The following is a 26185-nucleotide window of genomic DNA, read 5'->3' as shown; positions in this document are numbered from 1 at the left end:
ACAATCTTAAAGAGAGAAAATTTGATCTCAATAATTCAAGCAGGATTTTTTTAACATGCTATCAATTACCTACTGAACCAAGTCACTTTAACTCTTCTATAACTTTATTCAATATTCATGTGAAAGGCCTACAAGTGCACATTGCCCAATTTCTTTTAAAAACAGAAGCAAGATTTAAACTTCTAACACAATAAGGATATTCTTAGGAAAGGAACACAAAGGCACAATACCTATGTTCTTCTGATCATATAAAATAACATTTATGGAAATGAACTTGAGGAAATGGAAACAAGAGGTTTCTTCTTCATTGTTAAATTTTTTCCTTTCTTATTCTATTATTTATCTGTTTGGGGGAGGTTAAGGGAGGACACAGAAATAGAGGGACAAGAGTGAACAAATGTAGCATTGGTATTCCCTAGATACTATGTTAAAAATGAGCTATACAACTTATGAGTGGGAATGGGAGGGAAAAACTGGGAGAGATTGACTTTTGTAACTGCAGTTACAAAATTGCAGTTACAAATTGACTTTTGTAACTGCAACCCTTCTGTACATTACCTTTATAATAACAATTTTTTAAAAATGTTAAGAACAAAAAGAAATTCCAACAAGGCAATATCCAAATAAATCACTTTTCCAAACTTCAGGATAATGAAATGCCTTTTCATCTTGTCTTCATGCCAGGGAAATGAAATGCCCCTGGCTCCCAGGTGAAGGGCATGCCAGGATCTCTGGAGGCAGGGAAGGGCACTTGGCTGATGGGTGACTGAACCTGTCAGTCCAGTGCCTGGGACTGAGAATTTCCTGTGGAACCGCCCCCTGAGCTGATCCTATTTAGGCCTGGACCAGCACAGGCCCCATTAGGCCATGCCATGTGTTTCTCCATGATCATGTCCTGTGTCCTGTCTGCTGGCTGGTCTTCGTGGCATCCCAATTCAGCTTTCCACCGAAGCTGAATTGGTTTGTTGGTAGTGTTTTTGTTCTTTCTTTCCTCTCTGGCCTGTTTCCTAGCCATGTTAAGTGTATTTAGGGACTGCAGGCCGCTAAATGTATAATAAAGACTCCAATATTCCATCTTCCAAAATGTGGCTTCCCTGATAGTTCACCTTACAACACATAAAGCAATAACACTTAAGAATACCATGCCCATGGACTGTGGTTTAGCTCCTAAGAAAGTGTGAGGGTAGCATGCTAAATAAATCCCTGGATTTAATCTTTATATCGTATCTGCAATAATAAAAAAAAAAAGAAGGAAAAGAAAAAAAGAAATGCCTTTTACCTTTTAACCACAGGAAAATCCACATTAAGAAATTCAACTTTAGTTTTTTACATGTTTGAAAATTTTAAATTTAAAAAAAACAACTAGGACCAGGTACCAGTAGCTCATGCCTGTAATCCTAGCTACTCAGGAGGCTGAGATCTGAGGCTCACGGTTCGAAGCCAACCCAGCCAGGAAAGTCCATGAGACTCTTTATTTCTAATTAACCACCAAAAGTCCAGAAGTGGAGCTGTGGCTCAAGTGGTAAAGACTTGGTTAGCCTTGAATGCAAAAAGCTCAAAGGACAGTGTCCAAGCTCTTGTTCAAGCCCCAGGACCATCACACACGCACAAAAAGAAAACTACAAGGGCCAACTTAAAACACTTAAGGACTGGTGAGGGGAGGGATGAAGTTCTCCTAGGGACTGAAGTCATACTCTAACACTCAAGCTAGTTTTATTATGATAAAAAATACTCCAAAATTATTTCAGCCAACAGATATTATACTTCATAAATGTAATCCTAAATAAAACTATAAAGCTTAGTCAAAATCTGTGCCTGCCTAAAAGTCAACACAAGAGACCAATCCTTAGAGGAACTATGTTCTTTATAATAATTTTAAGATCTGTTTAAAACCACAAGTCACTGGAATAAAGAAAAATTTAAAATAAACAAAGCTCTGTACACACACCCACAGAACATAAACGATTTTCTTTGGTACTGAAAAAATACTGCTTCAATAAGAATGATACAAACTAGTACATATTATTTCTTTCAGCAGTCTCTGGACCAGATATTTGCTCTCATAAATACCAAAAAGGTTGTTTTATAATTAAAAAATAAAATATTAAGGGGTCATAGATTGGACTTTCCCCATGACATTTTCTTTTGTTACTATGACTTTTGTTGCTGTTCATTTAAAGTTTGAACTCAGGCCCTCCAGCTTGCTCGGCAGAGGCTCTACTGCAGCTATACCATCAGCTTTCCATGACGCTTTTCAAAGAGTACAATAATTGTATAGTATATTTAATACTTTATATATTATTCTATACTATACTTTACTGTATTATAAATATTGTGAAGATAAAAAGTTGAGAATTTTATGAACATTAGACAAATGATTTCCTGTAAACCTAGAGTTGTTCTCATTTTAAAGTTATAAGGGCTTATTTTTGTTGTTGCTATAGTTGTTCTTGTGGTTGTTTTGAGACAGGATCTTACTATGTAGCTCAGGTAAGCCTTGAAGTCTTGACCCTCTCCCTTCAAATGCTGGGATTACAGGCATGTGTCACCACACCCAGTGATATTACTTCATTTCTATTATTTGGTTTGCTTTTTGTTTTAGCAGTTGAGGGTCTCATGTTTCCTAGACTAGCTTCAATCTCAATCCTCCTGTTTCAGCCTTTCCAGTAGTTAAGGATTACAAGCATGAACTACCACATCCAGCCAAGAATTTACCGTAAACTATAGACTTTCAGACTGAGGTATTGTGTTGCTAAATGGTAAGAGTGCTTGACAAGATTCAATCCCCAGCACTAAGAAACAAACAAAAATACAATTATCTATGAACCATCTCACAAGAACAAAGAATGTGACAATTGGCTCAGCTCATGGAAAAAAACTGCCAACAATAATTTTAAAAAAGGAACTTGCCATAAATATGTTAACTATGATAGCATTTAAATTTAAATATTAAAATAATAATTACTGAAGGGTGAGAGTATAGTTCAATAATAGAGTACTTGCCGTCAACATCTTGGGTTCAATTCCCAGTACCACAAAAAAAAAAAAAAATGTATATCCATGTAGTTTAGAAAAAGCTGAGCATGATGGTGTATTACCTTTAATCCCACCATTTGAAAGGCTGAGATGGAAGAATGGCAAAATCAAGCGTACCTAGGCTATACAGTGAGATCCTGTCTCAAAAACAAACAGCACTATAGAAAAGACCTAGAATGTGGGAGCCCAAGGCTCACACCTGTAATCCTAGCTACTCAGGAGGCTGACATCTGAGGATCGCAGTTCAAAGCCAGCCCAGGCAGGAAAGTCTGTGAAACTCTTATCTCCAATAAACTACCAGAAAACCAGAAGTGGCGCTGTGGCTCAAGTGGCAGAGTGCTAGCCTTGAGCTGAAGCGTTCAGGCCCAGAGTTCAAGCCCCATGACCGACAAAAAAAAAAAAAGAAGAAGAAGGAGAAGGAGGAGGAGGAAAAAAAGAAAAGACATAGAAATACAGTATTAAAGCAAGATTAGTGGAGAAGGAGACAAAGCATTTGGGAAAGGGAATTCAATTTTTTTTTTTTTGGGGCTGGTCGTAGGGGCTTGAACTCTGGGCTTGGGCGGTGTCCTTGCTCTCTTCAGCTCTAGGAGAGTGCTCTACCACTTGAGCCATAGCACCACTTCCGGTTTAGAGTCTCACAGGCTTTCATGCCTGGGCTGGCTTTGAACTGTGATCCTCAGATCTCAGCCTCCTGAGTAGCTAGGATTACAGGCATCAGCTACCTGGTACCCGGTAGGGAATTCAATTTTATAGACACTGTTAGACACTTTGTTTTTCATGCCTTTTGTATTTATGTACAGAATATTTCGATGAAAGAAATCCTTAATATACATATAAATACCTAATAGTAATTTAAGTTAAAGGAAAAAATCACTAGTAGATTGAAAAAACCAACAATTTTTTTCTTATTTCCATTTCTTGGGGTTCATTTTGACAAGTATTATTTTATATGATGGGAGGCACAAAGGCATTTGAGCCCCTGTGTTCCTCTCCTAAGATCATCCGACTTAAAATCTAATTTTTTTTAACTGACAAGAACATTACCAGCATACATGCATCAGTCAGAGTTTTTCTTTTTACTCATCTAACGCTGCTAAAACATCCTCTCATATCTGAATACAGTGTGCCACCTGGTGTCCAAAGTGCCTAATCGTGCAAATTCAAAGAACTGTGAGCACATTAGCTTGAAAATATAAATTCCTGGCTCTTCTACAGACATTACTAAGCAAAACACACATAAAATTGACACTTGAACATTATTTTGATTCTGAATAAACTGGCAAAATTCTTTTTGTCTTTTGTTTTCATTTGGTTGCATTTTCAAAGAATAACAACACTTATTCTAAATTTTCAGTATATTATCTAGGTAAATTTTAAAATCACACATATATAAAATATTAAAAATACGCTTTGATAATGAAACTTACCTTTGAATGTGTTATTGATAAGGTGTCCACCCACACACGCCAGCCACCCCACTCGTATTTGACTGCATGGTAAAGCAGGATTCGGAATATGGCATATACCATTTCTGTTATCTTTTGTTCATCTGAATTCTTTGGATTAAAATAGCAGAGGGAAAGCATCCACTCTTGCCACACAGAACACTGTAGCAAGCTCCTAAAAATAATAAGGGAGTACTGAATTACTGAAAACATAAAAATCACCATAAAAATTCTAAAGTATAAAGGTCTTGAGCTGGGTTTGGAAGCATATATCTATGATCCAAGAATTGGGAGGAGAAAAGAAGAATTCAAGTATAGAGGCCAGCCTGCAGTGCTTTCTGAGTTATACTGTCTCACAAAATTAAAAATTGAAAATAGTCAATGTAATACTTAACACTCTTCATTTAGTTTATGGTACATTATTTGAATACCATTAGTGACAAAAAAAATGGAAAAATAATTCCATGCTATTTTTAAAGCAATTTTTCTAAGACAAACTGGGTTCATACAAAAGAATGAACTATAAATATTGCAAATAGATTATTTCTGATCTAGCTTACCTCCTGTTTTCTCTACTGTTATTAAAAAGTTTAATCATGTCAGAAAGAAAAGCTCGGCGAACCTCCATGCTCTCTGGGCACTGGGGAGAATTTCGAAGTAGGGTCGCAATTACTTTTAGTATCTCTGTAAGACAATTCATGAATAAGTAAAAACTAAAACACAACAAAAAATTCATGCTGGAAAATCAATATATTATAATTTCTTTAATTTTCTCTATATAAATGTCTACTGAAAATATCCTCTTCTGTAATGAAAAGAAAATTATGATAGACAATGTACTCATTAACATGACAGCATTTATAAGGGAAAGGATTTTATTCCATGATTTGAAACATGAAAGGCATTTTTTTGGCACAGTTGGAGATTAAATATCCGTACCTTTTACACAAACACTCTGCCCCTAAGACACAACTCTAGTATCAGAGCTAAATTTTAAAAGGTTAAAATGAAACAACTTTAAATCATAAATGAATTAACTGAAGATAAAACTACTATCTGCAAAAATAGTAAAGTTATTCTTAAAAACAAATAACACTGTCAGGGCATAACACAAAAGGAAGAGCTCCTTCACAGCCCTGAAATCAAACCTTAATACCAACACCAAAAACAAAAAAACCCTTTAAAAAAAAAAAAAACCTCAAGGGAGGGGAGGATTGGGGGGGGGGGGGATAGGAGGAGGCTGGGAAGGGATGGGAAGGGGAAACAAAGGAAGAGGCTACAATGCTTGATAAGAAATGTACTCATTATCTTGCCCATGTAATTGTAACCCCTCTGTTCAGTATTTTCACAATAAAAAAAATTTTTTTAAAAACTCAAAATCTCAGAAGAGAAAAATAATAAATTCTAAGATTCTAGAACATTACTTATGGCTTGTCAAGTATTTTCCTTTATCAGAGTAATTTTTTTAAATTATAAAAATGTTTTTCTGTAACTAAACAGATCAGAAACAAAAACTCTAAAAGCAATTAACCTACTCCACATCTCCATCCCCACAACTAAGGCAAAATAATAAGGCTCTACAATTGTCTCAATATAAAGTTGACTGAATGACCAGAACTTAGCATATAGAAATAAAAAAAAAATTAAAAACACATAATACATCCCAAAATTTGTAGATCAAAAAAAGTATTAACTCTAAATTTAAAAATAAACAATGTATTAAATTTTTACCCAATTAGGGGCTGGGAAGGTGGCTCAGTGGTAGAGCGCTTGCCTTGCATGCCTGAGGCCCTGGGTTCGATTCCTCAGCACCACATAAGCAAAAAGAAAAAAGCCGGAAGTGGCGCTGTGGCTCAAGTGGTAGAGTGCTAGCCTTGAGCTGAAGAGCTGAGGGACAGCGCCCAGGCCCAGAGTTCAGGCCCCATGACCGGACCCAAAAAAAAAAAAAAAAAAAAATTTATCCAATTAAAACTTAGGAATTCTAAGCCAGACTTTTGCCAAGGATTCTACTGACTCCAGAATTGTAGTTCAAAATAACAAACATGAATACTCTGTTATTCAATTCATGATATTTTGAGAGACATTTCTAAATTCTTCTAATGATAACTTCGAAGGTTTTCTACCTAAACCAGGGGTGGAGAGCTTTATAACACCAGTCAATAAAAGCAGGCCATGAGCAGCTGATGAGAAGTATACATGTCTGGCCTGTCAGGTCACCAATGATTTTGTGGGCCTTATACAGCTCAAAGGTTGGGTACTCCCCACTCCTGAACAGTAATTACAAGAATGATGAAAATCATAATTACCACAGGATAACTGCCATTGATTTTGAGATATTCTTTCACAAATACTGGTTTTGAAGAAAATACAGTTAACTCAATCATTACACAAGGAGACACAGATATTATATATTAGCCTCATTTGAGAGTTAAGGATACGAAAGCAAAAGAAAAAAGGCAATATAATTAAAATTAGTAGCTAGGAGTTCAACCCAGAAGGCCTCTGTTGAAAACCACCATACTACCTTTTTTTTTCTGAGCTAATTTCAATACATTAAGTAATTAACATCTATGGTTTGAATGTGTCTCCTAGAGTACATGGGTTGCCCCTGTGACACGGCTAAGGTGTGGTAATATTATTAAAGGATAAGGCCATGAAGACTCTCATGCTAATGGATTAAAAGCCACATAACAAAGGCTTCACACTTTGAACTGCTTGCTCTTTGAACTGCCTTCCTTTCAAGCAAAGCAGACCTCACCAAACCAAATGAAAGCGCCTTCAACTGATAAATCTAAGCTTCCAACTGTGAAAAACTAAATTTCTGACCATAGCCTCAGGCATTCTGCTATAGCAAGAATAGTGAGGTAACAGAATAGCCTAAAATTTTTATTTGTCCCAACTTTTTTGTTTTTTCATTCTCAAAAAACAATACTATCTCTCCCAAAGTAGAAGAGTGTGCTTTAAAAATAGCAGTGAAGCCAGTAGCCTGTAATCCTAGCTATTTAGGCTGAGATCTGAGGATCACAGTTCAAAGCCAGCCTGGGAAGGAAAGTCTTATCTCTAATAAACTACCAGAAAACTGAAAGAGGCACCGTGGCTCAAGTGGCAGAGTGCTACCCTTGAGCAGAAGAGCTGAGGGACAATGCCCAGGCCCAACAACCAACCAAAACAAAAAAAAGTAGCAGTGAAACAGCCACTTGACCCATACCCAGCCTGGTATGCTGATTTTTCATCCTTAGCCTTCGAGAGACATATCAGGGCTCTCTCACATTCAATTGCCTGTGCCTAGTAGCAGGCCACCATCTCACTGAAAAAGGACTGGAAAGTAGTTTTCCCATCTTCCCAGGAAGGAGAGGAAAACTAGATGCAGACAGAACAAGTGGTTTCACAGCACTCTTATAATTAGCTAACTGTATTTTCCATTTTATGAAGTTTTTGTATCAATTACCATTTTTTATCTTCTTTTTCTTGTTTGTTTATGTATCTTATGTTTATACTAAATCAAAATAACCTTTAAGAATTCTGACACTAAAGCCGGTGCTGGTGGCTCACGTCTGTAATCCTAGCTACTCAGGAGGCTGACATCTGAGAATCATGGTTCAAAGCCAGCCCAGGCAGGAAAGTCCATGAGAGTCTTATCTCCAATTAACCATTGGAAAATCAGAAGTGGTGCTGTGGCTCAAGTGGCAGAGTGCTCACCTGGAGCTGAAGAGCTAAGGGACACCACCCAGGCCCAGAGTTCAAGACCCACAATTGGCCAAAAAAAAAAGAAAGGAAGAAAGAATTCTGACACTGAATTCTATTTCAATAATAGTACATGTAACTCAATGCAAATTCAAATGCTACATGTTTACTGTTTACCTATCTTTTGCTTTCTCAGCCTGAGAGGATATTTCTAATAGGCAATCTAAATTTAATAATTGAATTTATCATGCTTAATGTATGACTGACATGTCTTCATGCTTTCGCTTTCCTGTGTGCTTGTCATTTGCTCTGCAGAGCAAATACTATAGAGCTTGCATTTTTTGCTCTTCTACCATTTTTGAAGGTGCACTTTGTTCTGATTCTGCTAGTAGGTCCCTGAGAGCTTTTCACAAATTGATTGTTAAAATCGACTTTTGTCCCTGGTACAATTAACTGATGACAATAAAAAAAAAAAAACAATTAAATTTGAAGTGAAATAGCATTATACACACAGGCAAACCACAGCACTCAAAAAGTACTTGAATTCAAAACTCTAAGGTAATTCTTTGGAGTTTGAACTCTGGGCCTGGGCACTGTCCCAAAGCCACTTGAGCCACATCACTATCTCTTGCTTTTTCTGGGTAGTTATTGGAGGTACAGAGTCTCATGGATGTTCCTGCACAGACTGGCTTCAAACCACGATCCTTACATCTTAGCCTTCTGAGTAGTCAGGATTACAGGTGTGAGCCACCAACCCCTGTCTTCTAAAGTAATTCTTCTAATGACATGATCTTCAAAAAAACAAGAAGAAAGATACATTTCAAATGCTTAAGAATTCTAGAGTTGAGAGCATAACTCAACTAGAAGAGTACATACTTAACAAATATACTAAGGCCCTGAGTTCAGTTCCTTAGCACTTCCAAAAATAAATTTTAAAAAAAGACTTAAATAAAACTATAAACATAAGCTATAGAGAACACAGACTGGATGTAGCAGCTCACACCTGCAATCTCTACTACTCAAGAGGCAGAATTAGGAGGTCACAACCCCGTATCACCCTGGGCAAAAATGAAACACGTGAAAAATAAAGTAAAATGGGCAGGAACATGGCTCAACTGATGGAGTACTTGTCTAGCAAGCATGAGATCCTAAATTCAAACCAAAGTACCAGAGGGAGGGGAAAAAAAAGAATATAGATACTTTTTCATTCCAAATTCCGTATTTATAATAATTTAAGATGAAAACTACCTTCATGGTTAATATAATTTAGTCTGGCATTGCTACATAGCATAATCAGAACTTTGTTAAAAATCTGAACACATTAAATCAAGATTTTGTGAAAACAATTTTTCATATCAAAATCTTGTGAAAACAATTCTTCAAAACCTTTATATATACCACAAAAACTTAAATCAATGTGATGTTACAATCAACATTAAACACAAAGTTAGTAACATTCCCTATCATGAAATACTCATAAAACAGTAAGTTTCAACAACAACAAAAAAAAAACTCCAGGTTTTTCATAGTTAATTTTGTTTTGGGGAGGTACCATTCCCAGGGCTTGAATTCAGGGCTTGGGTGCTATCCTTGGGCTTCTTTGCTCAAGGCTAGAGTCTATTACTTGAGCCACAGGCTCTTCAGGCAGTTAATCAGAGGTAAGAATCTCAGGGACCTTCCTGCCCAGGCTGGCTTCAAACAACAATCCTCAAATCTCAGTCTTCTGAATAACTGGGATTACAGGCATGAGCCACTGGCACCCTCCCAGCAATCCTGACTTTCTTGTTGGTAGCAAAACAAAGGCTTTTGGAAGTACAAAATACATACGAGGGTTTTGTATCTTTACTGAAGAATCAGGATCTGGATGCTGTTTATGTATCACCTGAGTACAAATCTGTTCTATAAGAATCTAAAAAAGTAAAACAAGAAATTACATTAGCATATCATGACATTAGTATCACTAGAAGTGTAATTAGAATACTAAAACTTATTATATAGTCTAATATTTTAGTGGTAAATATTTTATGTAGATAAGTAAAATCAATATTATAATGCTGCTTTTACTTACCTATAAAATAAAAATCAAAAGTCAGTATTATGCAAAAAATACATAAGCAGGGATAACTACATTTAGCAATTCCAGATTAATGTATTTACATAAATGTAGTCGTGTCCCCTTTATATAGCTGTAAAATTTTACCTTAAAAAATAAGTGGCTTTATTTACTTAAACACTTAAACAATAATACAGATACCTTTTTAATAAGAAATTAGTAAGAGTAAATTCTAACTACATTCCTACCTCAAAGAGAACATTGTATGTGGTCATTGTGATTTGATTTGTCTGAAGCATGAGTCTCTCAGCCAGCAATGAAAACAGTCCATGCCCAAGCATGACCTCAGCTTTCCTCCTGTAATTACACAGAAAGAAATTACCAACCTGCAGTTACTGTGTACCATTTACTATACATTCTGGAGGAAGGATTAAAAAAATGTTTTTCAGATGATAGATTACCAGCCAATTACCATACCAACGTTTTTAAGGCTATAAAACATTCAACTAGAGAAAAGCTTACTAAAATATAACTATCGCTAAATTTAAGAAAAAAACAAGCAAAATGGGCTATGAGTAAAGTGTGCTACTAAACTCTTCAGAGTAATTATTTAACTACTAGCTATTTTCAGTTTCTAGAACTCAAGGCATCCAAACTAATTCTCATCATTAACCCAAAATATAAATAGCACAAGTAATTTTCATATTAAAAATTTATACTCCTAATTAGTCTTATACTGTTTAAACATATAGTAATGGGATTAGTACTTTCAAACTAACAAAATGTTTACATCTCAAGCAACATTACAAGGGAAGAAAAGAAAAGGATACAAAAGGAAAGGACCTAGAAGAGAGGACAGAGAAGAAATAAGAGGATCACAGTATGAAGCCAATACTGGCAAAAGCACAAGGCTCTATCTGAAAAATAAAATAAAACTAAAAGACTATAATATGGCTCAGGATTAAGTGGTAGAATATGATTCAAGAGGCAGAGTACCTGCTTAATAAATTCCAGACCCTGAATTCAATCCCACTACCCTAGTTTTATATACATATATATACATATACACACATACATATACACGTATATATGTATATTTATACAAATCCCAGTGCCCAGTTATATATTTTATAAATATATATAAGGAAGTGTTTATATATAAAAATAAGGAACTGAAGTGTTTATATAGAATATAGAAATATATAGATATATATAAATATATTCATATATACAAACATTATATATTGTATAATATGCAATATAATATTATATATATAAACACTTGCTATCTCAGGCTAGTTAACACTTCAGGGAAGGAAAAGGAGAGTATAGGAGAAGAAAAGAGAAACTAAAGGGAACACAGAACAGAAATGACATTTTAACATTTTAAGTAAATAATAAGTAAACAAAGAGTCCATTTTAGATTTTGTACATACTCACTTTGGAGTCAGATTTTTTAAAAAATAGCCCATTGCCTTGAGAGCTTGAACTCTAATTCCTTCACTTTTTGATGCCAGGAGTTTATAAATAACACTGCATAAATAAAAATTAAAAACAAACTATTTTGAGCATGTTGTTCAAAAAGTAAATTATTTAACATGCATATGTTTTTCAGTTTTTCATATGATTTTAAACTCAATTCAAGTAATGCACAAATGAGGTTAATATACATTTCAACATTTAAAAACTTACTTGGGTTGAGCGTGGTAGAAGCTCAAACCTGTGAATCCAGCTATTCCAGAGATGGAAGTAGGAGGATCACAGTTGAAGTACAAAACAGGCAAAATCTCAAGACCCTATCTGAAAAACAAACTAAAAGTAAAAAGGACTGGTGTGTGGCTCAAGTGGTAGAGCATGGCTCAGGAAATTTGAAACAAGGCCCTGAGCTCCTAATACCACAGGGAAAATAGAAGCAAAAATAAAAACAAAACAAAACAAAAAAACACTTGCTATGCCAAGCTTCTTATACCTTTTAATGAGAAAAATGAGAATAAAATATGGCACATTTCTCCATGAAAATACATCTATGTAAATCTTAATGCATAAAACTTGCTTTCAGATACCTTTTACAAGTCAGGAAAAGTATTGTTTAAAGGAGCACATATTTAAATTTGTAATAATCAACACCAAGTAAAACAAAGGAGTAGGCTACTAATATGTGGTCATCAGAAAAGACATACAAATAGTATGTCGCAAAGAAAAGTGGTCCATGATAAACAATACTAAACTTGAGAATATTTTTGTGTAATTGGTTTTACTCTAGCCATTGCTGAAAGAAGTATATATGAATATTCTATATTTCTTATATTTCAATAGTGTAAATAAAGTAGACAAAAAATTCTTAAAAGTTATATAATATTAAAGCTCACTTAAGAACAAAATGAATACCCTAAGCTGTCATGCATCTATTACAAACTGGCTTTGGAGCTAATAACATTCCCAAAAAGAAAACTAACCATGTAGATAACTTCATTGGCAAATTAATAATGAAAAATAACTATTTTATAAAAAACTGACAAGTATATATTTCCCAAATCATTCTGTGAAAGCAGCATCTATCCTGTCACAAAACTTGGCAAAGATATTATTAATAAGAATAGAAAATCACATACTAGCCAGATGCAGTGGCACATGCCTATAATTCCAGTTACTGGAGAAGAAAAGAAGAATTGAGGTTTGAGGCCAGCTGAGGCAAAATGTCTGTATCAACAAGCCAGGTATGATGGCTCATACCTATAATCCCAACTACACAGAAGGCACTGGCAGGAATATTACAAGTCTAAAACTGTCCCAATACAAAATACTGGAATGATTTATCTGTCTGTATTAATTAAATGGTAACAAATAATAAGAAACCTCTACAATTTAAGATTCATTCATAAAATATACCATGAAATAAGTCCTGAATCTTTTGTCATTTCATAATGTAACTCATTTCATAATGTAAAATCAAATAACACTTTTCATATTTAAGGATCTTTCAATGTCTCTAAAGAATGTATATACTAAATATAATAAAAATTATGGATAGACTAATTTACCGTAGTCCATTCCTTTGGTCAAAAGCAGGAATCATAGAGTTAGGATGCTCTGCCATTAATGCCACAAGCAGCTGGAGAACATCCATTAGATTATCATCCTATAATTATTGTAGAAATTCAAATATAAGAATGAGGAAAAACAGTATTTAAATACTGAATATTTCTGAAACAGAAGTTTCAACTTAGAAAGTAAGTAGACATATCTACAATATGCAATTATTGGGTTCTTTAAATATGCACATTCATCTGTGTGACTCAAATATATACCATCAAAGAGAAAATTTCTTAACCAAGGATGTAAAATGCCTTTTAAGTCACAAAAAAATTTGCTGAAGCATATACTTATAGAAACAGTAGATCTGATTTAATAGGGTTTTTTTGTTTTGTTTTTAAGGACCTCTTACATGTCAGAAAACTGGACAAAGGAAAAGCTAGGTTGTTCTATCATAGAAAGACATATCAGAAGCTAAGTATGATAGGCCACACCAGTAATCCCAACTACTCAGGAGGCAAGACGGGAGGTATCACAATGAATTCAAAGCCAATGCATGTAAAGTTAGCAAGACTCTATCTCAAATACAAAAGAGCTAGAGACACAGTTTGAACAGTACAGCAACTGAGCATGAGCTGGGTTCAGTCCTATAGGAGAGTGCAGAAACAGGAGCATATAAGAGCCTTTAATATGCCAATAAAAGTAGTAAGTCCATTGATAGAGGTAAGGGTAACAGGTTATGTATTATTACCTAAGTTTATTCAATCTGGAATATGTTATCTACTCTGCCTCATAAGAAGCTAGTTCTGAAAGAACATTTTGGGAGAAAATTTTTTTCTTACATATCATCTATTATAAATCCTGAAGATGACAGTGGTCCATGTTTACTAAGTCAATATACAGTTCTATGTCATACAATTTGGAAATGTTATAGAATAGCAGCACTACAACATACAAGTTCTGGACTTCAAAAGGCTTTATAAAAAGACTATACTACTATAGGTAGTCTTTGTTGGCTATTCCATGATGTATGAATATTATAAAAGCCAACTTGGGCATTACTGACACCTCCCCTCAAAGGGGGCCAAGTTAGAGGGAGGCGCTACCACGGGTTTGTGAACCAAGTTGCTACTCTGACTGGGGATTTGAATTTCTGCTAGGGAAGCTACTTGTAAACTCATTTTGGAAAAGAATTTAAAGAGAAGGCCTGAAAGATCTCTAATTACTAGGCTGACAGAAAGCAGGGGCCACTATGACTTACAGTTTTATCTCTTATGAAGAACTTATTTTACTTCCTTACAGTTTATAAAAGGAATAATCACCTATACTAACAGGTTATTAAGCATTTGATCTTAAAAAACTATTAGAATGGGTTAGGAAAAATATCTAGAAATGACAGCACTCGAGGGGAAAATAATCATAATCATAAGTTATTTTCAACCAAATATAACTTAGTTGACAAACAAGTCATTTGCAGATGTCCCAATTAACAGACACAGATCTAATCATGAGTCCTTGAGTATTAGTGACTAAAGAAGGTACTATTTCATTTACAAAAAACTATTAATTCACAATTATGAAAATGGAAATGGAAATTATCACTTAAAATGTGATATATTCTGTCAATTCTTAAACTTTATTTATACCTTAATCAGATTTAAGTAAGATTATATTTGTATATTTTAGTGCTAAAAGAAAAATCAAGGAAGAGAGATCTTTGAGCCTATTTAAATTTCAACCTCCCACATAATTTTAAATCTCATTACAAATGAAAATTTAATGGAAAATTTGAATATGAATAATCAATTGGAAGATTTATCTTAAGAAAAGGTGACCCCACTGTATATCAACTCTAAAACCACAATAAATTAAAAAAGAAAAAGAGAAAAAATTTAAAAAGAGGCACAAAATTGCACTTTTTAAAATCATTATTATAAAAGTAATATACAGATGAATTAGTTTCATAAATCAGGTAATGAATACTTTTTTTTTTTGGACAATGTCACCCCTGCCTTCATTCTCTCCCAACTTTTCCCTCTCACAAGTTGTTCCTACCCACCATCCGTATAGTTCATTTTCAACATAGTATCTAGTGAGTACCATGCTGCATTTGTTCACCCTTTGTCCTGCCATATAATAATAATCTTAAAACCAATCATTTTTAGCCTTTTTCAAAATCTTTTTTCCACTAATTCCTGGAAATACACTAAAAGGATGTTCTGGTATTTCAGTAGTAACTCAGTGAAATCTAATTATAGTAACTCTGAAAACCTTTCATGATTATATTTAGAGTACTTAAATAAAAATTTAAGATTTAATTCTTAGATAAACACGTTACTCTCCAATACAGTTACAAAGTTACTGAAGGGTTTTTGGGGGGCATTTACATTTTTAAAAGCCTACAATACAGCTCCAAAAAGTAAAACCCCAAAATATGAAATTCAAGTATTACCTCATGCATAGTCAGTAGGTAATTAAGAATGGCCTGCAACTCATCCTCCTTTACTCCAGAATCCTTTGGAAATATAATACAATATAATACATTTTTAAAAGCATAACAATATGCATAGATTGGACAAAGCCATCAGCTGCTACAAATCTAAAAAGATAACTTAATACATAATCTAAACTTATTGAGTATGCACTAAAAAATTCAGGCTACAAGGCTATAGAAATCAAAGAGATTTGACACTGCTACCGAAGTACATGAGAGAATAATAGAGCCAGAGAATCCTGAAGTAGACAAAAAATTAAAAGCTATGATAAATGTTTAACTTACCACTCATCTAAATACAGAAGATAGCTTTTCTATATAAAATTTGACTTAGATACATATACATAGCTCATAACTGTAATCTGAGCTACTTGGGAGACAGAGGCAGGAAAATCTTTAGTTAGAAGCCAACAAGGAGAAAAGTTACAAAGACCATACCTCAAAAACAAAATACAGGGCTGGAAATGTTACTTAGTGGAAAAGTGCTTGCCTAACATGCATGAAGCCCTGGGTTCAATTCTTCAGTACCGTACCATATAAACTGAAAAAGCCGGAAGTGGCACTGTGGCTCAAATGGTAGAGTGCCAGCCTTGAGCAAAAGAAGCCCAGGGACAGTGCCCAGGCCCTGAGTTCAAGCCCCAGGACTGGCAAAAAAAAAAAAAAAAAACAAAAAACAAAGATACAAAATTGCTAGGGATATGGTTCAGGTGGAAGGGGGTTTGCCTGGTAGATAGGATGATGTAGGCTTAATCCCCAGGAAAATCAATCAATTAATCATGCTATGTGAAATTATAAGCTACAATACACAGCATGAAACAGGGTAAAGAAATCATACTTACCTTCATCACTAACTGTTTAATGAACATCAACAAAAATGCTCGCAAAGAAAATATTTCCTTTTGATTAGGTCGTGGTCCATCTTTAAAGAGACACAGAACACACTTCGTAATTCAAAGACCTTAGAGCTATCAAAAGTATAAAATTCTCATTCTCAATAGCTTTTCCTTTTATTTGTAAGAAATACATAGGTCAGTCCTTTAAAAAGTAACTCCTCTTTTATGCCTCATGAAAGACAAACATTCAATCTCACCTGCAATTGTATATAAAATATTCTAAATGTACAACACAGATTATTCTGAAACTACACTAAAGACATCTATTTGTACTTTTAAGTACATCCAACAGTTTAAAAAACAAAATCAAGCTATTTTGTTTTGAAGGATTTTTGCAAGAAGTTTACCATAAAAGGGAAATATAAACTTTGAATATTAGTATAAAAACTCTTTATACTGTTGTTTTCTATTGTGCAAAAACTACAAAAAAAATCTCAAAAGTTTTAACACAGTATTATTTATAAAGAAGGGAAACATTAGAATGACTGATCTGACATCTTCTGAGGTTGAAAAAGTCCTTGGTCACACGTGGCTCACATTAAGTCAATTTTCATGTCTCAAACATATAATTCTCAATGAGAAAGCTTTTGAAATCAAATACTCATTGTTCTAAAATCCTAAACTAGGTACCTGTTCTGCTATTTTCCCTACTAATGACTATTTACAGCTAGTTCCTAGACCACCAAAGTACAGGACCACCATGACCCTAAACAGATCAATTAAAATAGGAGGAAAATTGTTTAAAATTTCTTCCACATGATGATTCCTACACAAAGAACAGGATGCAGAGTTGGCATAGAATCACAGCTCTCTCATTTGAAGTTTGAGACTTTCCCAAGATCACTCATTAGTTGTAAAATGCAGACCAGGACACAATCCAGAGCAGTACACTATACTCCTAGACCACTGTGAATCATCATCAGTAAGCTCTCACCTGGCTTAGATGTGCCACATCCCTGCCACTGAAGTATTTCATGTAGCTTTCTAAACTACAGCTACCATATTATCTGAGAATCAGCTAAATTTATTTTGGAGATTACATAAAAGGTATCATGAAAGTCTGAAATGTCCTTTCTAAATCATTAAACTGATGAAGTCTTTGACTACAATTAAGGTATATTATTAAATACCCTATCACTTATTTCCTCTATTTCAAGCAACAGTCTTTAAAGTTGTATCAAGGGACTGACACATCCTTATCTTAGTCCATGCATGTAAAGGTGAAGACATTTCCAAATCTGGGCCACCAGTTTAATAATTGTCATGGAGAAAGCCACAGGATCAATCAAAGCCAATGAGGAGCAGAAACTAAAATAGACACTTGCTGAAAATACTTGAACAGGAAGATACTCTTTTGCTAGTGTGAGGTTATAAATATGTGAAGATGAATTAGCTGCTTGCAACTACAAAGGGGGACAAAATAACCAACAACCACTGAGACAAAATAACCAGCAAAGCCAGGCACCAGTGGTTCATGCCTATAATCCTAGTTACTCAGGAGATCTGAGATCTGAGGATCATGGTTCAAAGCCAGCCAGGGCAGAAAAGTCCCCATAAGACTCTTATCTCCAATTAACCACTCAAAAACCAGAAGTAGCACTGTGGTTCAAGTGGTAGAGCACTAGCCTTGGGCACAAAGAGGCTCAAGGACAGCACCCAGGCCCTGAGTTCAACAGCAACAACAACAAAATGCAGTCATTATAAACTAATTTGTTCCTACAGCTGTATTCTGGACACATGCACCAAGTTGTATGTGAAACTGCCACTTCTTATCAGCTGATTAACTTTCCTGTTGTATATGAGCCACTATGAAATAGGTTTTGCAAAAATAATATTTAAAGTTTTATTTTTACTCCCTACAGGATGTGATAACATAATGAATATTTGAGCAAGTTAAGTCATGGGTATACAGCAAATTTATTACTAAACTTTTACAATTTCATTACATCTGTATGGAAGCCATCTTTGCAACTTATGTAAGAAATCTCTCTAAAACATTATTTTCAATCACTCTCTTGGTGATGAACAATTTCAGCATCAATACCAGTTGTGAATGAAAATTTTCTGCTAAAATCAAATAACTCACATGAGTGCAAGTAGCACTGGTCCACACAGTAGTAGATTATTAACAGCTAGCAACCACAATTGGGAACAAACTGTTAAAATTTTCATTAAGATTATAAAACTTTGCCCTAATGAGATTTTTTTTTTTTTACTCAAATAGCATACTATATGTTTGAAAACTATCTTGACGGGTCAGATGTGTAACAGAACATATGGAGAGAAATGATATACCTAATCCTTTGGGGGTGATACCACTTCGGTCCTGGGGATTCACTGCCCAGTAGTAGTACTTCAATGTGTGCATGATGAGAAGCACTGTTCCAACTCTCCGAATAGTGTTGTATATATTGACAGTGCCAATGAATTCAGTGGACAGATAAGTATAGAGCATCAACTGAACCTACAAAATCAAAATGAAGAGCTTAAATCAAACACATCCATTGAAAAGTGGGCACCAGTAGCTCACACCTAGATACTCAGCAGGCTAAGAACTAAGTCCAAAGCCACCCCAGGCAGGAAAGCCACTGAGATTCTTTTCTCCTATTAACTACCAAAGAAGCCAGAAGTGGAGCTGTGACTTGAGTGGTAGAGCTATAGCCTTGAACAGAAAAGCTTTGGGACAGCTTCCTGGCCCTGAGTTCAAGTCCCAGGACCAGAACAAAACAAAAAACACCCACTGGCATTTTACCCTGTTTCCAACAACTCTCAGGCTACTAGATTTGTATCAGACACTTTCTGAAAAGTAAAATGCTAAGCATGACAACATGTCAGACATCAGCATGCTCAGACACAAAAGCAAACACATCCCACATCCAAATTCTTTTTTCTTTTTTCTTTTTGTCGGTCATGGGGCTTGAACTCTGGGCCTGAGCGCTGTCCCTAGCCTTGAGCTACAGTGCCACTTCCGGTTTTCTGGTGGTTTATTGGAGATAAGAGTTTCACGGACTTTCCTGCCCCGGCTAGCTTTGAACCGCGATCCTCAGATCTCAGCCTCCTCAGTAGCTAGGATTATAGGCGTGAACCACGGGCGCCTGGCTCCAAATTCTTTTTTTAAAAAATATAATTTTTTTTACACTAGCATTATAAAATTTTTAAAAGCCCAAATGTATCAAATTTTTACAACCTATACTTTGCATAAATCTGTTTAAAACTAGAATTTTAATTTTTCAAAAATTAGAAGCTTGGGCTGGGAAGGTGGCTCAGTGGTAGAGTGCTTGCCTTGCATGCCTGAGGCCCTGGGTTTGATTACTCAGCACCACATAAGCAAAAAGAAAAAAGCCAGAAGTTGGCGCTGTGGCTCAAGTGGTAGAGCGCTAGCCTTGAGCTGAAGAGCTGAGGGACAGTGTCCAGGCCCAGAATTCAGGCTCCACGACGGGACCCAAAAAAAAATAAAAAATAAAATTAAATAAAACAAAAATTAGAAGCTAGAATGACAAAACTGTACCCATAATTTGGGTTAATTTAAAAATAAAAGTGTTTTTTATACCAGAGGAAGAATATAAGTGCAAAGTTTTAGTGAAACAACTCCAATATTCTCCAACACTACAAGTACTTACTTAGGGCAGCACAAAATCAGGACTCCTTCTCTCCAAGAAATTCATGAAAATGATAAATTTTTCATTCTCATGAAAATTCATGAAAGGCATCTTTTGTTTTTCATCTTAATGTGAGCAGATATATTTTATGAACTAAACAAATTTTAATTATACTATATATGCTTCTCCCCTTGAATACTAATCATTTACAAATGAACAGTTAAGGTGCCTTTCTAGACATTGGTGGATTTCTATTTTAAACCTATAGGGCACTACAGTGTTCCTTTGGAATTGCTTTAAAGAAAAAAATCAGGTACCTATCTATCAGATGCCCTACAAATAAACAATCTTAAGATTCAATTAGTAGCCGGGCGCTGGTGGCTCACGCCTGTAATCCTAGCTACTCAGGAGGCTGAGATCTGAGGATCGCGGTTCAAAGCCAGCCTGGGCAGGAGAGACCGTGAGACTCCTATCTCCAATAAACCACCAGAAAACCGGAAGTGGCGCTGTAGCTCAAGTTGTAGAGCGCTCGCCTTGAGCTGAAGAGCTGAGGGACAGCGCCCAGGCCCAGAGTTCAAGCCCCACGACCAACAAAAAAAAAAAAAAAGATTCAATTAGTAATCCTACCTAGTCAAAATGGTAGATCCTGATCACCTAAAAGTGAAGCTTAGGACACCACTGTAGGTTTTTTTTTGGGGGGGGAATGTATGTATGTGTGCATGTATGTATATGTATATACATGTATATATGTGTGTGTGTGTGTGTGTGTGTGTGTGTGTGTGTGTGTGTGTATGTATATACATGTATGTGTATATGTATATATGTATACATACATGTGCATGTGCATATATGTACATATATCTATATACATATACATCCACTGCATAGGCCCAATCTATCTGTCCCAGTATCAGAATAACTGTATGGCACAGTTCAAATTCCTAATCCCTTTATTTCAGTCAGACATATTTCCAACTACCTATACCTATTTAATGGGAACATAATGGCATACATGCTGTCTCTCAATATCTGAAATACCATTTAAAAACATAAAAATTAGACATTAGTTTATTTTTGTTTACTTTTTAATTTTAGCAGTGGTGATGTTGGCTGATACTGAGGCTTCAATTCAGGGCCTCAAACTCTCCCTTAGCTTTTTCATTATCATTTGTTACATCTACAATTCCAGCCTTTTGCTGGTTAATTGAAGACAGAGTCTCAAGGATTTATTTTCCCAGGTTGTTTCAAAACTTTGATCCTATGATCTCAGCCTACTGAGTAGCTAGGTTTTAAGTGTGAGCCCGGCTAGATACCAAGTTTTAAAAAAATGAAGCATAATAAACCTAGAAAAACAAAAAACTCATGAGACAAAACATAATCAATGACATGGCATGGAGCAATTAAATACTGTGAATTCAGCAGCCAGAGAAATTTAAGGTGGGATAAGCTAAAGCAATGAAGAAAACCTTTGTTAATTAAGCAGTACTAAGATAGGTTTTGATGAGAAAGAGCCAGGAAGATGGAGGGAAAGGAAATTGCAAACAAAAAAACCTGGTAATTGAAATAAACGATTCCCTACATCTGGAATCATGGCTCTCCAACTTAGCTGTGCCAAAGACCTGGAAAACATTTTTTTAATATCAATGCCTGAATCACACCCAAAACTAATGAAATCAAAATTTAAGGGGAGGAAGTGGGATTCTGTCTCTGCTTTTGTGTTTGAAATCCTCCCCAAAATGATTCAGCAACCAAGAATGAATACCACTGCTCTCAGGAAATCTGCCTATCCATTGAGTTCCTAAGTAAGAAATCTTTATGAAGGGCTTATGAATCCTAATGAAGATAAAAGACTAGATAAGGGACTACTTTATTCTATAAACAATGAAAGCTGAGAATGTGGCTTAGTGGTAGAGTGCTTGCCTAGCATGCATGAAGCCCTGGCTTCAATTCCTCAGTACCACATACACAGAAGAAGCCAGAAGTAGCACTGTGGTTCAAGAGATAAGAGTGCTAGCCTTAAGCAAAAGAAGCTCAGGGACGGTGTCTAGGCCCTGAGTACAAGCCCCAGGACTGGCAAAAAAATAAATTAATTTTTAAAAAATTGAAACAATGAAAAACTAAAGTTTTGGGTCTAAGAAATGACCCGATGAGGGTGGTATGTCAAAAAGAAAGGGAAGCTGGTGCTGGTGGCTCACACCTGTAATCTTAGGTACTCAGGAGATCTAAGGATCACGGTTCAAAGCCAGCGAGGGCAAGGAAAGTCCGTGAGACTCTTATCTTCAATTAACCACCAGAAAACCAGAAGTGGCATTGTGGCTCATGAAGTACAGCACTTGCCTTGAGCTGAAGAGCTCAGGGACAGCACCCAGACCCAGAGTTCAAGCCCCATAACAAACAAAAAAAGGAAGGAGGAGGGAGGAGGGAGGAGGGAGGAGAAGAAGGAAGAGAAGAGGAGGAGGGAGGAGGAGGAGGAGGAGGAAGAGAAAATGATACTGTGGTAAAATTAAAAGTATCATTTAAGTGGGGCGACAATGGCTCAACCTGTAATCCTAGCTACTCAAGAGGCTGAGATCAGAGGATCATGGTTCAAAGCCAGCCTGGGCAGGAAAGTCCATGAGACTCTTACCTCCAATAAACCACCAGAAAACCGGAAGTGGCGCTATGACTCAAGTGGTAGAGCATGTGCCTTGAGCTGAAGAGCTCAGGGACAGCACCCAGTTCCAAAGTTCAAGCCCCATGACCAACAAAAAAAAAAAAAAAAAAAAATATATATATATATATATATATATATATATATATATATATAATTTAACACATAAAGAGGTGAAAGTGAAGATCTCAAGATTAAATGTTAATTATACACACATCTTCCTCCATTCATTCATTATATAATCCAACAACCACACAATTGTTTTACATCTATCTTTCTCTCTAGGTCCACGTCCTATGAGGGTAAGAACCACATCTGTCTAGTTCTATAGTACTTACAGAATCCAGCATGAAGCACTCATGCAACCAACATCTGCTGAGTCAACAAAGAACCACTGTAGATAATAAAATTCATACATTCTAGGAGGTCACTAAAAAATTGCCTCTTAGCAGATCTAAGATAAATGAACATTATAAATCATTGTTCCCTTTTCCAAAAGCAAAGGCTGGTCCATACATCTATACCTTCAAATTAGTAACCACAGATGGACTTACTATGAAGCTAATGAAGCTTAAATTTTATCATCACTCATCAACATGGGCTCCTTCCAAGACTCTAAGCTTGGTTCTGGAGGCAATATACTGTATTCTTTTTTCTTAAAGAGCTCTTCCCACCTTGGGAAACTATATATGACCTTCAAGTTAAAAAAAAATGTGGATCTGTCCTTTGTTATAACTACCTTTCTAATAAAGTAAAAGCAAATAAAACTCCTCATGGATATACAAAGCAGACAGCTGCAACAGAAAAAAAGTTTAATATCATCAAATCAATTGTAAATTATAAAGAGGAAATTAAGAAAAGTTATTAAAAAGTAGAAGGTAAGAAATAAAGTGCAATAATAAATATGTCATATGATGAAATTTTTAAAATATTCCTCTAACAACTAAGTATCTAATAAGAGCCTTTCTGACCACTTCAAAAGAGACACAATGCCTTACAAATATGCAGTTTAGTAAGACCAGAAAGAGTCTAGGCAAAAATTTTTAAAGTAACTTGAAACAATCATTGAAAAGAAATAAGACTGAAGGTCATGAAAAAGAAAGAGGTCAAATTTAACCTGGAGATAAAAAGCTACAACCTCCAGCTGCCTCCTCTGATTATTTCCAAATGGCAATCAGAATCAGCAGCTGCATTTCTCTTCAACATTTGAAAAGACCAGCTAAAAATAAGACATTATAACTCTAGAAAAGCAAGAAAGGCAGCAGACATTTTTTCCTGACAACTAGGATAAGTATCTGCTATTCCAACTCAACAGTAACAGGCACAGCCAGGGGACAGAAAGGGAAGGAGAGGGCAACATCACAGGTATGAAATGACATAGATGTAATTGCATAATGTGATATAAAGTTTTCTATTTCAACTTTACCTTAACTCCACCACTCTTAAATTTTAGAAACATTTAATATATCCATATTTGTTAAAGTTTTTGCTCATAAACATTAGCAAAAACTTATTTATAGCCACATAAAAGTAAACATCTTGCTGTCATGGTACTAAAAAATTATCTGGTGCAAATAAAACATGATAATTAGAATGTGAAATTAAAGTGATTAAGTAATAGCAGTTATCATGCCTCCAAGAAAAATCTGAGCTCTAACTTTAAGAAGGAAACTCAGCGTTCATCACAATATTGGATGGCAAAGTGCAAAGAGGGAGAAAGAGTGGGAGCAAGCAAGGTGTTAAGATGGAATTCCATATACACGTATTTTTATGTATATAATGTTTTATTTTATACATATATACGCAGTAAAATAGACCTACAATTGATAGGGAAGATATTTACAATGGAATTCTCCACCTTTGATTTATATTGAATGAACAAAATCTCTTGCAAATAAAACTTTCAGCACAAGAAGGCAAAGACTATAGCTCTGTTTTTAAAAATAGTAAACACTGGTGAATGAAGGAAAGAAGGAAGGGAAAGAGGTAGGAAGGAGGAAGAAAGGAAGTGAAGGACAAAGGGAAGAAAGGAGGAGGGAAGAAAAGGAGAAGGAAGGAAGGGAGGAAGAAAAACTTACAAATTTCCCTAAGGAGCAAAATAGCAGTTAAAGAAGGTAATCTACTGAAATCTTATGTGCTAATCTATAACAGGATAAAAGAAAAGCCTCATAATTATCACTTTCCTCAATCCCTAAAACTTAGTGAAGATAATAAACTAAAAACATGTATTACCTTGGCTGGGGTGTGAATCCATATGGCAGGGTTAAGAAGAATATGGTCACACAATTGCTTGAGTAGGGGCATCCCATTCTGCAGATTGCTCAGATATTTTGAAAACGCAAGGCAAAGTTCAAGTACTGCTCTGCTGACATGGGATTTGGAGGACTGCAAAAAAAAAGTGCTTTAAAGGTTCATACTAATTTGAAACAAGGTAAGTAAATTACAGGCTGTCAACACCAGAAAGACTTGAGCCACAAACTATTCTCAAAGTTAAGGATGGCATGAGGCTCACTACTACACTCCTTCAATAGAGAAATAGAGGCAAAGTAAAACAACAAAACATTATTTTCATTTTAGCAATCTGCTATAACCACAGAGACAGACTTTACAGATTTTCTTAATCACTTAGGACAACAAGGACATGGCTTACAAATTAAGGATCAGAATCATAAAATATTTCTTACTGTACCTTTTCAAGACTATATCCTATTACCAAGAATCCCTTACAGGCAAGCATCTGCTCCTGCATAGCAATTGAGTTCTTCAACAACTCCATGATAAAAGCCAGCAAAGTTGTACTAGAAGAGGAAAAAGGTAATGACCTGAAGAAGCATATTTTATTAAACATATTAGATAAATGTAGATTTCAATTTATCATTTAATAAAATTTTTAGAGCTGGGGTGTGGCTGAGTAGTGAAACATTTGTAAAGCATATGTGCTGGGTTCAATCCCCAGTACCATCAAAAAAAAAACAAGTTCTCCATATCCATTTCAAAGAAAGTAATATTTTACTAAAACTGCTTCTAGAATTATTTCAGAACTGAATTTTTAGTGTAATACTAGGATTTAACCCCTCTGTACATCACCTTGACAATAAAAAAAGAAAAAGAAGAGTAGGATTTACTCTAATACTTATTTGAAATAGTACAGCACAAACATTAATAAGTGAATAACTTCAAGAGAATACATTCTGCATTATATAGAGAAAAATAAACAATGTCCAAAACAAATAATAGAAATGTCTAATAAATATATATTCAGGCCATAAAAACAAGAATATTAAGTCTGGAGAACTTG

At 35.3% G+C, this 26185-nt stretch overlaps 1 protein-coding gene across 1 annotated transcript in view; it reads right to left on the bottom strand.

The window, feature by feature from the left end:
• Positions 1 to 26185, bottom strand: part of Lrba (LPS responsive beige-like anchor protein) — a 443207-nt gene that overhangs the window by 349439 nt on the left and 67583 nt on the right. Inside the window, 11 exon segments of the mRNA XM_042701880.1 lie at positions 4464 to 4656; positions 5042 to 5165; positions 9993 to 10074; positions 10467 to 10575; positions 11659 to 11751; positions 13260 to 13357; positions 15704 to 15766; positions 16585 to 16664; positions 18934 to 19102; positions 25120 to 25272; positions 25577 to 25685. Of these exon segments, the coding sequence (XP_042557814.1) occupies positions 4464 to 4656; positions 5042 to 5165; positions 9993 to 10074; positions 10467 to 10575; positions 11659 to 11751; positions 13260 to 13357; positions 15704 to 15766; positions 16585 to 16664; positions 18934 to 19102; positions 25120 to 25272; positions 25577 to 25685 (1273 nt within the window).

The sequence above is a fragment of the Dipodomys spectabilis genome, unplaced genomic scaffold, assembly GCF_019054845.1.
Source record: "Dipodomys spectabilis isolate Male_0828 unplaced genomic scaffold, ASM1905484v1 ptg000297l, whole genome shotgun sequence".
NCBI classification, from domain to species: Eukaryota; Metazoa; Chordata; class Mammalia; order Rodentia; family Heteromyidae; genus Dipodomys; species Dipodomys spectabilis.
Note: the sequence above shows the minus strand (reverse complement) of the source record. Positions and strands in the feature narration are given on the sequence as shown.